We start from the raw sequence: 16,060 nt of genomic DNA, 5'->3' as shown, positions 1-16,060 counted from the left end.
CAATCCTTGGAGAGTCCAGAGGACTCTAAAACTTGTGTGAGAAACAGGGGACAAGGCAGAGCTTCCCACATCTCTGTGCTTGGCTGCTCCTGGTGCCAGTGAGGGGCAGGAATCCTGTCTGCAAAGCACCACGCATGTAAAGCACAGCTGTGCCCCTGTCCTGCACCTGTGGGTGACATTAACCCACCGAGGCACAGCAAGGTCACCTGTTTCAGTTCCCTGGTAACACAGAGGCTCTCCCCCATTACACTGCACACCAAGAGGAAAAGCTCAGCTTTCCTTTAGAATCCAACCAATGCACAGAATGAGGGTTTATCCACTACATAAAGCTCAGAACAATTAGCAAATACAACGCAATCACTCAAAGCTAATCACACAACTTGGCTGTATGTGCACATTTCCCACTAAAAGGTATTAATTTGAACCCTCTTCTGATTTTTGTTGACCATGAAACATTCCTCTGAGTGGCCAGGCATAGGCATCACTAATCATTTCATGGTCACTGACTCCAGCACAAAAAAACTCCCACACAGAAGAGTGGTGTGGGCTTTGTGCTGTACAGGAGAGGGTTTCTCTCCTGTAAATTAACTTTGTCAGCTCGCCAAATTTTTTCTTAAAGAAGGAAAAATTTTAAGTATTAAATCATCTAATGACTTAGAGAATGAACAGAATGTTTTCAAAATGCAAACTGAAGGCATCTGTATTTTAATTACAGCACCAAAACTGCAAGATACTTGTCTCCACACACATTTTTCCATTCATCCTCAGAGATGGCTGCATACAGAGTATTAGTTTCCTAGTATAAACCTACTCCCACGTACATTCCCAAAATAATTTGCATGTATTACCAATAAACAAACACACGCACACCAGTTTTCAGGCCGCCCACAGACAACGAGAGACAAAAAGAGGACTTGTCCCTTTTGCTTTTGGGATAGGAACTAAAATTGCTTCAACTTTTAATACAGGGAAAAAATGCAAGAGCAGCATGAGTTTCGGCACCATACATTTAACACCATGTTCAGTTGACATAATCCTTTAAAATGTGCAAATAGATCCTGTTGCTACATAGCTGATTTCCCATATGAAAGCTAACAAAGGCTAAACAGAACCTTAGCTACAATACACTTTTCTGTGCTACACTCAATGAGCTCAGTTGTGTTGTTGTCAGCCTATAAAACTGACTTTTATACTGAGTCACTAAGAGGATACAGATGACAAACAGCTCCATTACAGAAGGATGACAAATTCTTGCCTTGAGAAGCAGCAGTGACATGACGACAGCAACAACGCTCACTTCATCTCTGCACAAAATACAGCTGGCACTTCTACTTCACATCTGCACTGTGATACCTCCACCACAGCTAGTCTGAGTCTTCATTTTCATTTCACTGCCCAAAGACCAGTGCTATGGTATGAAATGTCCTGATTTTCCAAAAATACCCTTTTTTTGGTCATGAATCCTTGGCATTAGATGTTCAGTAGGAAGTCTCTGTAGCCACATGCTTGTTAGCAAGGAGGGGCAGGGGTGGGGCATAAATACACTTGGGCTATCCTAAAACACATTCAAAACCCCATTGTCAGAATTGAAAACAAGCAAAACAAAAAAGCCTACCTGATTCTCAGGGATGCTCCAGGTAAATACTGAACTCAGCTCAAAAGTAAGTACAAATTACTTTTTTACTTGACTCCCCGGAAAGGTGGTGTAACAAACATTTTGGGAAATGGAGTGCACTCTTAACTTGGGCATGAAGGACGAGCATCCCCAGGGTCAGCATTATCAGACAGATTAAGGTGTCATATAAATCAGGACATACGGAGAATTCTCTTAATTTCCAACAGAAACAAGATTTTTAGTCCACTCATGACTTGCAATATTAATAAATAGGTTTCTTTCAATATTTTGAACGTACAAAAAAGGAACTTTGAGGAGAGACAGTGAGAAACTTTCCCAATCTGTTTGATTCAAGATTGGGGTGAGTGTTAAACCTCAGAGATACCACACTGGCTGTCTTTGCATAACAATGCCTTGCTGCCCATGGCTTTCACAATCAAGCTTTGGAGTCTACTTCCCATTTCTCACACTTTTACAATTTATTATAACTTGGCACATCAGTGAACACAACTACATTTGTGCCTGATACTTAGACAGTTGAAAATCCAGAACAACAGACATTACCATCTATTTGCCCTTCCGAAAAGCCATGATAGGAGGCAATTTGAAAAATAATACTGGGATTAACAGAACATATGGAATAAATACACTAGGCTGACTGGATGTGGAAACAAAATTCTTTCGTTTTGGAAAACATGCTTAAAACTAAGTCCAATTATTAACTCAAGACTGCAACGTCCACCACTGAACCACGTCCCTAAGCATCACATCTGTAAATCTGTGAAATACCTCCAGATAAGGTTGATTCCGCTACTTCCCTCCCACAAGGAAGTCCCAATGCTTGACAACCCCTTCAGTGAAACAGTTTTTCCCAATATCTAATCTGAATCTCTGCTGGTGCAACTTGGGGCCATTTCCTCTCATCCTGTCACTTGTTACCTGCAATAAGGTCCCCACCCAGCTTCCCTTTCTGCAGGCTCAACCACCCCCAGCCTCCCTCAGAGCGGGGCTCCAGACCCTTCCCAGCCCCACTGCCCTGCCTGGGCTCGCTCCAGCCCCTCTGTGACTTTCTGTAGTGAGGGGCCCAGAGCAGGACACAGCGCTCAGGGGATGGTGCCCCCAGGTCCAGGGGGACAATCCCTGCCCTGCTCCTGCTGGCCACACTGCTGCTGATCCAGGCCAGGATGCCACTGGCCTTCTTGGCCACCTGGGCACAGCTGGCTTGTATCCAGCTGCTGTTGAGCACCCCGGGTCCTTTTCTGCAGGGAAGTCTTCCAGCCACTCTGCTGGCAAACCCACAGTGCCACATGGGGTTGTTATGATCCAAGAGCAGGACGTGGCACTTCCTTGCCCTGAGGAATTCTGCTTTACACTGACAAATTAAATACACATCCTTTTCCTATGCTGCCTGGGGGTGAATGAAAAAATTACAAACCACCATATTAACAAATTAAACCTTTTTTTTTAATTGAATCATTAATCACCTTCAGCTTCTGTTCTGGCAGAACAGATGTGGCCATTTGTCACTGAGGACAAACTGCAAAGGTTTTTGATAAGGAGTAGAATATCCTACCTGGAACAACCTCAAAAAGGAACTTTCCTGGACTTTCTTCATTGCAGGGATGCTCAATTACTCTGTTGCCAGGCAGAAAGATGGTACCCTAAAGAAAAAAGGTAACAACAAACATGGAATTAAAACTGCTACCATACTTTGACAGACTAATGCCTCTTCTTTTTGGACTGGGTTAAACATGAATTTTTCACTGTAAACACCTGAGCAGCTAATTTCTAAAGTGAGATTGAGGAGGGATTATCCGAAAAGCCAACATCACAGATCACTTTAATTAACTGAGGCATTTGAAAACAGCTTTAAGTTTTTTTCATCTCTTGGGTATTTGATACCATGCAGAGTTTTGTACTTATCACATGTACTAATCCCACTGTTCTGCAGGGAAAAATCAAGACTTAAAAGCAAGGGGTACTGAAGAGGTAGGAAGTTGCATATGTGAGGCAGGTGAATTCACCAGCCAGGTCTCTTGGCTGAAGCCAAAGGGGGTGTGGATAGACAAGGACCCTCAGTTTGTGGGGTGCACACACCCAGTTCCTGCTCTGGACCCTTTTCCCATAGCACCCCACGGAGGAAATACAGAGAAAACACTGACTGCAGTGTGCCAGGCTGCTGGTTCTAAGCCACAGCAGGCACAAAGAGAGTCCCATCCAAAGATGTGCTTGCTACAAGCAGAGACATGTCAGAAAATCTCTGTGATGGGCATTGAAAGCCTTTATTACAACTTTACTACCTTAAGAGAAGTGGAGAATTTTAGCTGTGCATACTTCTAGTAACATCCAAAGACAAAAACAACTCCTGTAACCCTCACAACATTTCTGGGGCTGTGTTGAAGACACAGCTTATTCCCTCTCCTTTGGTCTGCTCACACCTGGCATGGATAGACCACACCTTTTCTCTGAGAGGTCTTTTTCATTTTTAGAATCTACAGCTCCTCCTAGTACCATTTCAACCCCCATCAGCAAGCACTCCTCAGTGAAATTATGCTGGGATGGCTGTCCAGGGATAAATTTTCAGAGCAGCATCCTAGGAATTGTATTAGGTACAAACTCTCCACCATTGTTAACAGGAGATAACATCTACTTAGTAATATTCTCCAATTATGGCACAATGGGGCCCCCATCTCCAAAGTAAACAACTTACATAACTTACACATCTTAAACACAGAATACATCAAGTAAGGTCCTTATCCCTTGACGAATCATTGAGTCCAACATGCGGCACTATTTTCCATAGTAGTTTTAACCAAATGCCTAAATATGTCAGACCCCTCACTTAAACAGCCCTAAAGATATCCCTGTACATGAAAACCATCAATTTTGTTACCCAGTATTCATTGTTATGACCTGGAGTCTTCATTACAAGCAGAACCATTTACAATTATTGGGAAGTCAAGACAAGTGGAAACACTACAGTTTTCTCACAAAGGAATTCTTACAAAATGACAGGAAAGAGCCACCTGAAAGAACAGGGAACAAATGTTTCACAAAATAAGTATTTGTTCCAGCTGATGCGGAGTCTGGGCTCTGTACCAACTCGTCAGTGCTGTGTGCCAGCAAGAACAGTGTCATCACAGGAAGGGAAAGAGAGAGTGCACAGCGATTTCGTCAGAACATACAGAATCACCTCCATGAAGCACTGTGATGCTTGCTGCTGCTGAAGGCCGATGAAGCAGATTTCATCAGAACATACAGAATCACTCCCAGGAAACACTGTGATGCTTACTGCTGCTGAAAGCAGATGATGCAGCACAGCTGTCTGCTGAGGTGGAACAAGCAGCAGGTATTAGCAGTCTTAGGCAGATGTCCCCACTCACTGCATATACAAATGTATCATTAGCATTGTGCCTTGGTCCAACAGCCCCGTTCAGAGCGATCTTCCTTCATTCCTGCCACAAGCAGCATCCCTTAACAGATGTCACACTCCAAAGTCTTCTGTGAAATACCTTATTAGGCCACCAAAATATCATAAACAAAAAAGATTATGTGAACAGGAAAACATAAGTCATAGTGCATTTCAAATTCTCATATTAACAGCCCAAGAAAAACCAGGAAATAATAGGAATACATTTTTTCTGAGACTTATGGGAGACCAGGAATAAGAATCTCCAGAAGGCATTTTAAGTACATGCATTTTTGTCCTGTGTAACAGACCATTAATACTGGTATAAGACTTTATTTCCCTCTCTCAGACTGAGCTGGTTTTACCCAGAAGAAGCTCCACCCAGCACACTGGATGAGCAGATCACTCTTCACGCTGGAGTTTCACTGTCCTGAGAGCTTGCACCACTGAGGGCACACAACATATTCAAGCCAATCACAGTTCTTGCTACTCAATTAAACAAAAATACAAAATTAATGAGACCTAGCCTACAGCACTGTAGACTAAAACCAATTCATGAGATAGTAAATGAAAACTGCATTGAATTTGCTGTCAACTCACTAGCAACAGGCACACTGCAGGCTCAGTACAGTGTGATGTTTTCTGATTCTTTGATGCAAAATTCTTACCATTTACAGGGAGCTCTCCTAATGATGGATTTTTGAGAACATAGAAACAAAAGTGTTTTATTTATAACACCTGTGCCTTCATTTCATAGATGAAACCTATTCCATCTACTAAAATGTAAACCCTAAAGCCACACACAACAGCTAAGTTAATATGAAGAGAAACCAGACTGTAACACCATACAGAACACTGCCACAGTTTATAAAGCAAATGTCCTCAAGTGGTGTTTTTATTTCACTATTTCCAGAACTATTATTGCAAACATCAGTGCACATGAAACACTTCAATATACGTATGTGAGGGGTTTTTTTAAATTAAAAAAAAATAGTTTTGTTTGTGCAACATGCACTTGGGTGCCCAACTCCAGTGGAGAAAGCGTTAAGAGAGCAACTGCAGCTCTCTCACTTCCCATTCTGTCTCCTTTCACACCCATCTGTCTGCCTTCACCACACAGCAACACTTCCCCCTTGCCAAGCTTTGTAGCTGTCTGCACCACTGCACTGAGGCTGTCTGGAGTGTCTCTTTGCTGAGTTTCCTGATGCCCAGGGAACACATCTGTACTGTAAAAAGCTCCAGCTGTGGGGTATCTGATACAAACGGGGTCCCCAGATCGCTGTTGGTCCCCTTGCTCAATTGCATTTCTGGGTTCTTCAGGTGCAGCATTAGGCCCATCCTTACAGCCTGGAGAGTCCCATGAGTATGGACTATCAGTTTGTTGCAAAGCTTCAACAAGTTCAAGCTCTGCTTTCTGCCTTGAGTACCTTCCAGGGGGAAGTTGGAGAAAAGCAACCAGATGAAAAGCCTTAGACACCTAACAAGACAGTGATTTGCATACAAAAGAGGAAGGTGATTTCCAGAGGAAACACACGTTTAACTTGGCTGTCAGTGCCATGTGTGCATGCAAATGTTCCACCATGAGGCAGCTTCACATTGCTTCACATCAAAGTCTTCAGATCATTCAAAATATTTAAAAAATCACAACCCAAGACTGCAGATTGGAGCAGATTAATATTTTGCTTTCAAAAAAGAAAAACAACAAAACCAAACCAGCATGGTGCCAGCAGGAATCAAGACATAAAGACATACACTCTATAAAGAAATACAGGAAAAAGGGAAGTAGGAGAAAGATGTGGCCCCGACCCAAGTCCCTCCTGGCTCCCATTGCCATTCTGTTTGCAGGCTCTGCCTCCACCAAATCAGCAGTGTTTTGCAGAGCTCCTGCTGCAGTATGCCCGAGTTATTTTTCCATTTCCAACACTTCTGTCCTTACCAGGGCAGTTCTGCTTCTCTAGCTGAGCATTCAGAATGACTCACAGCATGCAGGAGAAATCTGGAATGCTCAAGAAGCATTGGCCTTTTCCCTAACAGAGTAACAAGCCCATTTTCAAAGGAAATTCTCACACACACGTATTTTTCTATAGCACACTGTTGCTTCAAACCAAAGATCTCCTAAACAGCAGAGCAGCACATTTGCTAAAACCAAAAATCTGCATAAATTAAGTGTTTAACTTGAGAAAAAAAAAATCTGCTCTCTTAAGTAAGTGCTTGACAAAACACTGTAGTGCAGCAAGAATGACATCAATCTACTTTGGATTAGTCTCACAGCATGATACAGTCTTGCTCAAATAAACGTTTTATCCCATGCTGGTGCCTGAAAACATTTTCAGCACCATTCAGCAGCTGAACTTCAGGAGGAAGCACAGAAGAGGAGACAGGATGGCCACTGCACAAGTGCTTCATGAGGAGCAGCTGACAGATGGTGCTTCTGTTTGCACGCTCCGTGTGACACCCTGCACCAGGGAAGTGACCCTGTGCCTCCTGCTGGCTCTGCTCCACCACCCTTCCCTAGGTGCATCTCCCCTGCCTTATTTCAACTCGGTTTTCTGAAGCAGACTTGCCACCTTGCCCAGGAGATACCAGGTTTTGCCCAAGAAAGCCTATGATACAAGGAATTGCAATGCTTTGAAGATGCTGACTGGCAGATGTGAAGACAAATACATGATGTTAAATATCTCTGGATGGATTTTACTCAAAAAGCAAATAGAGACATGAGGCAATTAAGCGCTTTCTTGCCAAAATAATGTTTTCAGGTTTTATCCTTCTCTGGGGCTATTTGGTTGCTGTAGTTTGTCCTGCTACCCCTTAAAAAAGGATGAGAAGTACACAGTACTAGCAACTGTATAAGATGTTCTTCTTGTCCTTCCAGTTTGATTATTTATTATTTTATTTATTTTATTTATTTATATATTATTTAAAGATCACTGAACTCTACTTTGACTTTTATTTACATATCTGTTTTTTGTGGTTTCATGGAAAACTCATCACATCAGCTCTCAGAGAGACAGGATGATCATCAGCCAGGGAAGAGGCAGCTGATGGAGGGGATGAAGAGGCAGAAGGAATCTTTGGGTATTTGTGTCTTCTGTATGACTCACAGCCACATCCAACACAACAGTGTTCTGTGGCTTCTTTTGCCACTGTTGCTGTTTCTGCAAAGTCCGGACTGTCAAACTTTGGAACAACAGGGGACTTAAGCTCAGATGGCATCTTAAACTGAAAAATGCCATCTAAAAGAATGAAAAATATTACTTTTAAACTGAAAAATACTACTTTTAATGAATAATCCTCTCAACATCACTCGTATTTACAAGGTCACCACCAGAAAGGAATCTACTGTATTTCACAGAGAAGGCTGTTAATCAATGTAAATTAAAGAAAACACATGACATGTGTATACAGACGTGCACACCTGTGAATTCAAAAATAAGTGATGCATAGCAAAGAAGGAGAAAGAACATGCAAGCTATCAGCTATTTATAAATTCTTGTTCCTCCCATTGCTGTTTCTGCTCTTAAGCTACCACAAAAACAGCTCTCAGGTCCAAGGGAGCCCTTTGCACTGCCAAGAGCCCAGAGACAGAAATCCACTCATACTGAGGTCAGTAATGAATGAAACCTGCACTATGCTCACCACAAGCAGTTTGACTGCAGGGGTTTTTTAAAAACTCAACTTTACTTCCACCATTACAATTCATTTCCAGGATCCCAATGAAATCACTTGCTGCAAAAGGGCACAGCAACTCTGAAAGCCAGCCCTTTCATCTGACTGCCTACACAGAAATATCTGTATTTCAAACTGGGCCTGAGCAAGTTCTCCAGCTGGCTCCAAACCCTGGGTCAGCACAGATTTTTTTAATTTTTATCACAAGAATGGATTTTTATACTATTTAAGGAACTAAAGCACTGGAGGAAGTATATTTACTGCAGGAGGTGATAAACTCCTTGGCTTGTAGTTACTGCAGCCATTTACAGTTTTGCAATATGTACAAGGAGAAAACAATGGCTGGGGATGACTTTTCAGATTTTAGGGGGTAACATGCCACGAATGAAGCAAAGAAAGAGAAAGCACAAAAAAAACCCCCAAACCAGGGTTGGTTGGATGAAATTAAGCCATTACACAGCATACATTTTTCTGGCATAAATACTGTGCATTTGACATTTTCTTGTCCCACTACGTTAACACATTTTTAGAGTTTGTTTCTGTTGAAGAATGAGAACTATTGTTTAGTTCTCAGAAACTCTGCAAACAGGAGCCTAGAGAGATCTTTTTTTTCCTTTACTTAAAGCAATGTTCAAACCTACCTGATAGCTTAATACTAAATAAAAAAAACAGGTAAATTCCTTCCCGTGGTGGTGAATAGCATCTCTACCATTTGCCTGATAGGGAGCACCAAAACATTTATTCTGACATGAGAGACAGAACTGACAGTTTTATTACTATGTGATTACAGTTTCTTTAATGATTTTTCTCCTTCTCTCCTGCCAGACATTTCACTTCATGGTTGAGTGCTTCTCTGCTTGAGAGAAACTTCTTTCCTCAAGAATGAAGCAATTCTGGCTTGAGCAGCCACCAGGCAAAAAATTCCCTTATTTGTCCCATAAGAGAAAGCAAGCCCATGCCAAGTTAAGCTATTGACAGCACAAAAAATTAAGTTTGTCCAAACCCAGAGGCTGGATCCATACTGCATGCCTATGGTTTTGATTTCTCTAGTAAGGGCAAGAGAGAAGAAACAGCTGGGATAAGACTGAGCTCCGGTAAGAGAAGAGAACAGATCACAGGGTTCAGGTGCAGGAGGTGCCCTCCTGTGGATCCCACTCTGCAGTTTCCATATTCCTCACTGAAATGTCCCTTGGTACTTTCCAAAGGCTGAGGAAAAAATAAGATGCATAAATAAATTCAGAGAGTGCAATGAGTTTAAGAACTCATGAACACAAGCTGAGAGCATCATTAAATGCATACATGGAAGTTCTGATAAAATTTGGCTTCATAATGGTCATTAAATTTTGATCAACATACAAAAATGGAACTGGGTACTACTGAATTTTTAGGTATTTTTATTACAGAAAAAAATACTTTCAATAGCTCTGGTCAGCTTTTAATTAGATAAAATTCGATTTTTCCAAGACAAAAAGCCAATAAGGCACCAGAACACAAAGGACCAAATCCTGCTTTACAGATCTCTTGTGCAAAGGAAATTTACCAGCTTCCAGTCCTGAGAACATCTAGGTCAAAACAATGCAATTATTCCCCAAAAGGATAATATTTGACAAGAGGAAAAGTTCAGTTATAACCTCTCATTTATCTACAAAGCTCTCCAGTGACAGTCTGGACAGATACAGCAACACTGTGGCCTATTTAGAAGTCTGGTTGACCTGAGTTCCCGGTGAGACATTCCTGCAGGGCAGAGGAGTCCAGGAAGGCTGGACATTTTTCAGGGAGGAAATCTTAAAGATGCAGAAGCAGGCTGTCCCCATGTGCCAAAAGAGAAGCTGGTGAAGAAGACGTGGGTGAACAGAGAGCTTTGGCAGAGAGGGAAAATGAAGGAGAGTTTATGATCTTTGGAAGCAGGGGCAGGCAACTCAGGAGGAGCACGAGGATGTGGTGAGATTATGCAGAGAGTAAATTGGAAGGCCCAAAACTCAACTAAAACTTAATCTGGCTACTGCTGAAGAAGACAAATGATTGTATAAATGAAGTAAAAATGATTGTATAAATACATTAGCAACAAAGGAGGGCTAAGGAAAACCTCCACCCTTTACTGGATGTGGGGTAAAACGCGGTGACAAAGGACGAAGAAAAGGCTGATCTACTCAATCCCTTCTTTGGAAACAGAACCAGCCAGCATGGATTTATAACAGGCAGATCAGCTAACTTGGTTTGCCTCGACCACAAGGAAACCCCCTTAATGTGTGAGGAAAGGGCTGTCGATGCTTATCTAAGACATTAATAAAACCTTTGACACAGTTTCCCACCACATTCTCCTGCAGAAACTGGCTGCTCCTGGCTTGGATGGGGGCACACTCTGCTGGGTTAAAAAGCTGCCTGGATGGCTGGGCACAGAGAAGGGTGTAAATGGGGTTAAATCTGGCTGGCAGCTGGCTACAAGTGGTGTTATCTGCTGGAGAGTAGGAAGACTCTGAAGAGGGATCTCAACAGGCTAGATCCATGGGACAAGGCCAACTCTATGTTTTTTCCAGGAAATCTATATATGGCCAACTATACCACCTAGGACAAAATTTCCATAACCCATTTCAGTAAAGGTCTAAGTTGTTGCAGATTTCCTAAAAATTACACATAAAGTGCAACTTTTACAGCATAAAAAAGGTGGCACAGAGAGATATGGAAATGGGACCACCAAAATTCCACCAGAACTGGTTTTCCTCCTGTGCAAATACTCTTGTCAGCTTTTGTCTAGCAAGAACATCCCAGGGAAATCTGCCTAACTTATCTAATCTATTATCTTGCAGTTTTTTATGGGAAGAAAAAAAATCAAGTTTCACATGGAAAAATTTCAGATGTTAATGGCAAGGGTTATGTATTTGTTTTGCAAGGTTTTTTAATTACATTATGCCTGTTGCTTTAACATCTATAGACATTGTTTATATTTAATCTATACAGTAAATTTTCTATGAGCACGGCTTATAAAGTGCACTACACACTACAAACACCACAATCACACAGAATTATCAGTTCATTTAGCTTTCTGGCATTTGTGTAGGGTACACTGTTGGTACTTGTTTAAGGGATTACATTAAGTAGCAGTGATTCTATCTCAGGGGGAGACTAGGGTCATGTCTTTTGTGCTATCCACATAGAATAGGTGCCACCTAAACAAACAGCACAACTGAAACTCTGATTCTCTGATTACAAACTACTTCTCCTGCAGTACCATTTGTGTGCAGCAGCTATTTCCACGTTTTACTTTTAGTTCAGCATCTTCGTTTGCTTCATTCACTCTGTGATACTGTTTCCAATTTGAAACTGAACTTCTTGGATAGTTTCATTTTTATAACTGGTCAGAATCACACACTTCTACAGCTTTTGTATGAGACATAGCTTTCATTATTAGTCTTATTAGTGTATTAGTGACATGTTTTTTGAGGACAAGGCTTAAATTACAAACTACGTAAGAAAAGGTGCCAAGACAATCCCCAATTTACAAAATCAAAGGCAGAGTTTAGGAGGAGCTGGTTTAGGTCAAGTCAAGTACCAGTGACTCAGTTCAGCTGTGCAGAATGCAGGCACATTTCTGCAATTCTGCTTGCACAAGTTAGGGTGAGGGGTTTTTGTGTGCACGTGGTTTCTTCATAATCTCCAACTGGTACAATGCACATTCAGAACTATTTCAAGCTGGGGCAAGTTGTTGACATCAGTTCAACTCCATGAACTGATGTGCCTCACAAAACCAACCTAGGGAAAGGCAACAACCACTCAAGGACCACCACAAACAATTCCTCTCAGTGCCTGCTTAATTGACCTATTGTTTCCCCTTGGATATCTCTTCTGACAGTTTGCTACTCCAGGAGGAGTTTACCAGGTGCACAATTAAAATACCACAGTCATAGGATAACAGATATCTATATTGAAAATATAACCATGGGGAAAAAAGGCTACTTTTCTTTTATCTCAGCAGTTTGGCTGTAAGGACACTATGGGAGATCACACCAAAGCCAAAGCTGAGCCATAGAGCTGCTCCCTCTGTATGTAAAAGTTTACAGAAAGACTTGCTCCTGCACCTTACCAGGGTCTGTAGGGAGGCTAGCCTTTTTAATTAGAGGTATCTTTTAAAAATAGCCAATATTTTTCAAGAATATGCTGTCTCAAAATAGCACTTACTTCACTGAGAATAAATAAGACTCTCATAATCTAGATTTTTAAACTGTTCTCTGAGTAACACCACCGAAGGTATTTTACAACATTTTGTACATGTAGAGCAAGAACAACTGGGTGTACTTGGGCTTACTACAGCTTTTTAAAATATAGAGACTTAAATATCAAACCATCATTTATCTGCTTTTCCACAGGACAGCGTGACAAGCTTTCTGCAGACCTGTTGAGGGGGGTGTATCTTGCAGAGTGCCAGACAGTCTGGAATAAAAATGGATTCAGGGTGACTGGAGGCCAGCATTATTAGCTGCACTCCAGCAGCTGCTCTGTTCCAACAGTATTAATATAAATACCTTAGATTCCATGTTGCTATTTTAATAAGTTATCAAAATATAAGTGACCATGAAGGCCTTCACGGTCTGCAGGAGAAACTACAGAAGCCTTTATAAAGCAGGAGGACAAAATACTGTTTATGGAAGAGGAGAAACCAAGCAGTGTTTACACAGCAGGTGAACAGAAACAAAGCTCCAGGTTTTCTGGCAAACACAGGGATGTTTTGGCCACTGAACTGCTCCCTGCCTGGAGTTATTGTTGAAAAGAGGCCTTTCTTCCAACTATTAAGAAAAAGTAGCTCATACCAGTCATCTGCTGTCAACACTTTGGAATCTGCTTTTTTTGAGAGACAGCTCCAGACGGTTTAAGCATTTCTAGATGCACATTTATTTCTGTTGCACATTCGCTTTCTCCAAAGTGAAAACACAGGGCAAACATGTCAAGTCAGCCCACCGATATGCAAGTAAAAACTTTACTCTGGAGCTGAACCAGAAGTGGCCCCATTTTCTGGCATGCTCACAGCTACAGAGAATAGTGACTCCAGCTGGAGCTGGGATCATCATGGGAAACCCAGGTACCCATGAATTAGGATGTGACAAGAAAAAGAAGGGTGTCTCAAGTTTATAGTAGTTTGTGAAAACTACCACACTGTTTTATCTCATGGGACAAAACATAACTGAGCCAAAAGCAAAACAGAAAAACTTCTGAATTCTAACACCCACTTAAGTCACTGGTTTGAGGATGCTTTCACAAGCTGCTTTCTGAAGCCAGAACACACAACGAAGGTAACCAATGACATTTCATTACTATTTTTAAAGGGTACAATTTTACAATGCCAGTGATTCCACCAATGACTGTTACTGATTGTACTCCCAACTTTGCCCATGTACTCACAAATCTCTACACAGCTTTCTCCCTTGCTATTCTACCTCCTTACCCACTGCTTTTACTCTTTCTAGCTCCTTTCTGCCCTTCTACAACATCAGTGAGCTTCAGTCTGATCATTGCATAGCTTAGGAGTATTGTTTACTGAGCCAGAAATGTCTTCCACATCCACAGTAAATCAAAGTCAATCGAGGACCTACAGAGCAAGCATCCAGTATGCTTCTGGATGGAAAAAAAAAGAAGACAGGAAAAAACACCCTGTTGGGGTTTCTCAGAAGAGAAGGTTTTGGGGAGACCTAGAAGGAGCCTTGCAGTACCTAAAGAGATTATACAAGAGGTATGGAGAAAGACTTCTGAATACTTTTCCCACCTGCTGCAGAAAAACCTTCACCAACCTGTCTTAATGCACTCAAAGGCTTTCTCTCACACACATGGAAACATAACATCCTGGTACATTCTTGGTTTATTCTGAGAAACATAATCTTCCATTTAGAAAATCCAGAGCAACTACTTTCTCATTAACCTAACAACATAACATGAGGATGGGCGTCCTTTGACTCCCAACAAAACACGCTCTCCCCGTGGCTTTGGACAAAAGGCCCACGTCCTTGTGGCTCTGCTGCACAAAAGCCACATTTAAGATTTAATGGCTCCTTCACTGGTTTGCCTGAATTCTAATTAAAATACCAGAGCAACACCAGAGCTGCTCCACTCAGAAGCATTTGCTACATGATATCTCAGAGTGCCTGAGATAAGGGAAATCTCAGCAAAGGAAAGTGACAACATTAATTACACTTTTTCTGTTAAATACAGAACAGTTCATTAAAAGCTTTAACAGGTGGCAGGTTTGGCAGCTCTATTGTGTGCAGGCTCTAGACAAATTTATCATGCCTTTCATTTTAAAACATTTATGTGAACGCATTTGCTGAGATAAATTATCTTGTTCACAAAAGCATCCTGATCAAGGCTGCTGTTTGAAGTGTCACATCAATCAAATCATGTTGTAAAAATGTTAGCATCAATTTTGACAAACAGCATCTCATATTTATAGTTTTGGTGCTCTCTCCATTAGTTTCCCTTCCAACTTAAGTATTTTGTACGTTTTAGATCTACAACAGTGAAGGAAGTGCTGAATACAAACTGGCTGAGTCATTCAGCATGGCTGGACGGATACCCCGGGGAAAGCAGACAGCAGGCACACTGCTGCTGTCTCATAGCAACCCAAAAAAGACATCGAGACTCACAGGCAACTTTTGGGAGGTTCATGAGGGATTGAAATTAAGGGCTGCTTTCATGGAAAGGCAAGGTTTCAGCCATTCCAAGGTTTTTCATTAGGCAGTTGTCCTCAGAAGCATTTGTCTGAAGGGGAAGGAATTACACTGCTGTGGTTTCCACTTTTGTTGAGAAACTTTTTTGTGTAGGCACTCAGATGCACAAAAGCCAGGGTCTCACATCCCAGGCCCCATCCATCCAGCTAGGAACTTTTCACAAAGACTTGTTATTCAGCCCAACAAACATTTAAATATATATACTACAAAAATCCAGTCCAACTGAGAGTGCCACTGAGCAACAGCCTAAACTTAAAGGAGAGAAGACTTTCAGATTAAGTTTCTGCCTACATCAGCAGAGGTGTCTGGAGTGAGACTTAGAGCTACGCTGAATGAAGCAAATTATCAAAATTTCTACTGCTATGATCCACTGTCAGAGCACCAATCAAGAAGTGGGAGTCCATGGAACACACTTAGCAAAACAGAGCAAGAAAGCTCTCCAGCCTGAGAGCTCCACTGAATTAAAAGATGACAAACATACAGTCACCCAAACACAAACAGCAGCAAGTTCATTTGAAGCCACAGAATCCATCCTTTTCAGCAGGGTTTTCTTAAGGAACAAAAGTTTTTCCACTACTATGAATTAGAAACTCATGTCTAAGCCATCTCCTTTTCCATCTCCTAAGAAGAGTTTGCATCAATGACTGCTCCAGATCA

General features: G+C 41.6%; 1 protein-coding gene across 3 annotated transcripts in view; it reads right to left on the bottom strand.

Annotated features, from left to right (window-relative positions):
* Positions 1-16,060, bottom strand: part of ARHGAP24 (Rho GTPase activating protein 24) — a 244,621-nt gene that overhangs the window by 114,326 nt on the left and 114,235 nt on the right. For all 3 annotated transcript variants that reach the window (XM_058803012.1, XM_058803013.1, XM_058803010.1), the window contains exon 3: positions 3,189-3,276. In XM_058803012.1, coding sequence (XP_058658995.1) covers positions 3,189-3,276 — 88 coding nt within the window. The remainder of the gene's footprint in view (positions 1-3,188; positions 3,277-16,060) is intronic.

The sequence above is a fragment of the Ammospiza caudacuta genome, chromosome 4 (assembly GCF_027887145.1).
Source record: "Ammospiza caudacuta isolate bAmmCau1 chromosome 4, bAmmCau1.pri, whole genome shotgun sequence".
Classification (NCBI taxonomy): domain Eukaryota; kingdom Metazoa; phylum Chordata; class Aves; order Passeriformes; family Passerellidae; genus Ammospiza; species Ammospiza caudacuta.
This window is presented reverse-complemented; position numbering and strand designations above follow the sequence as displayed.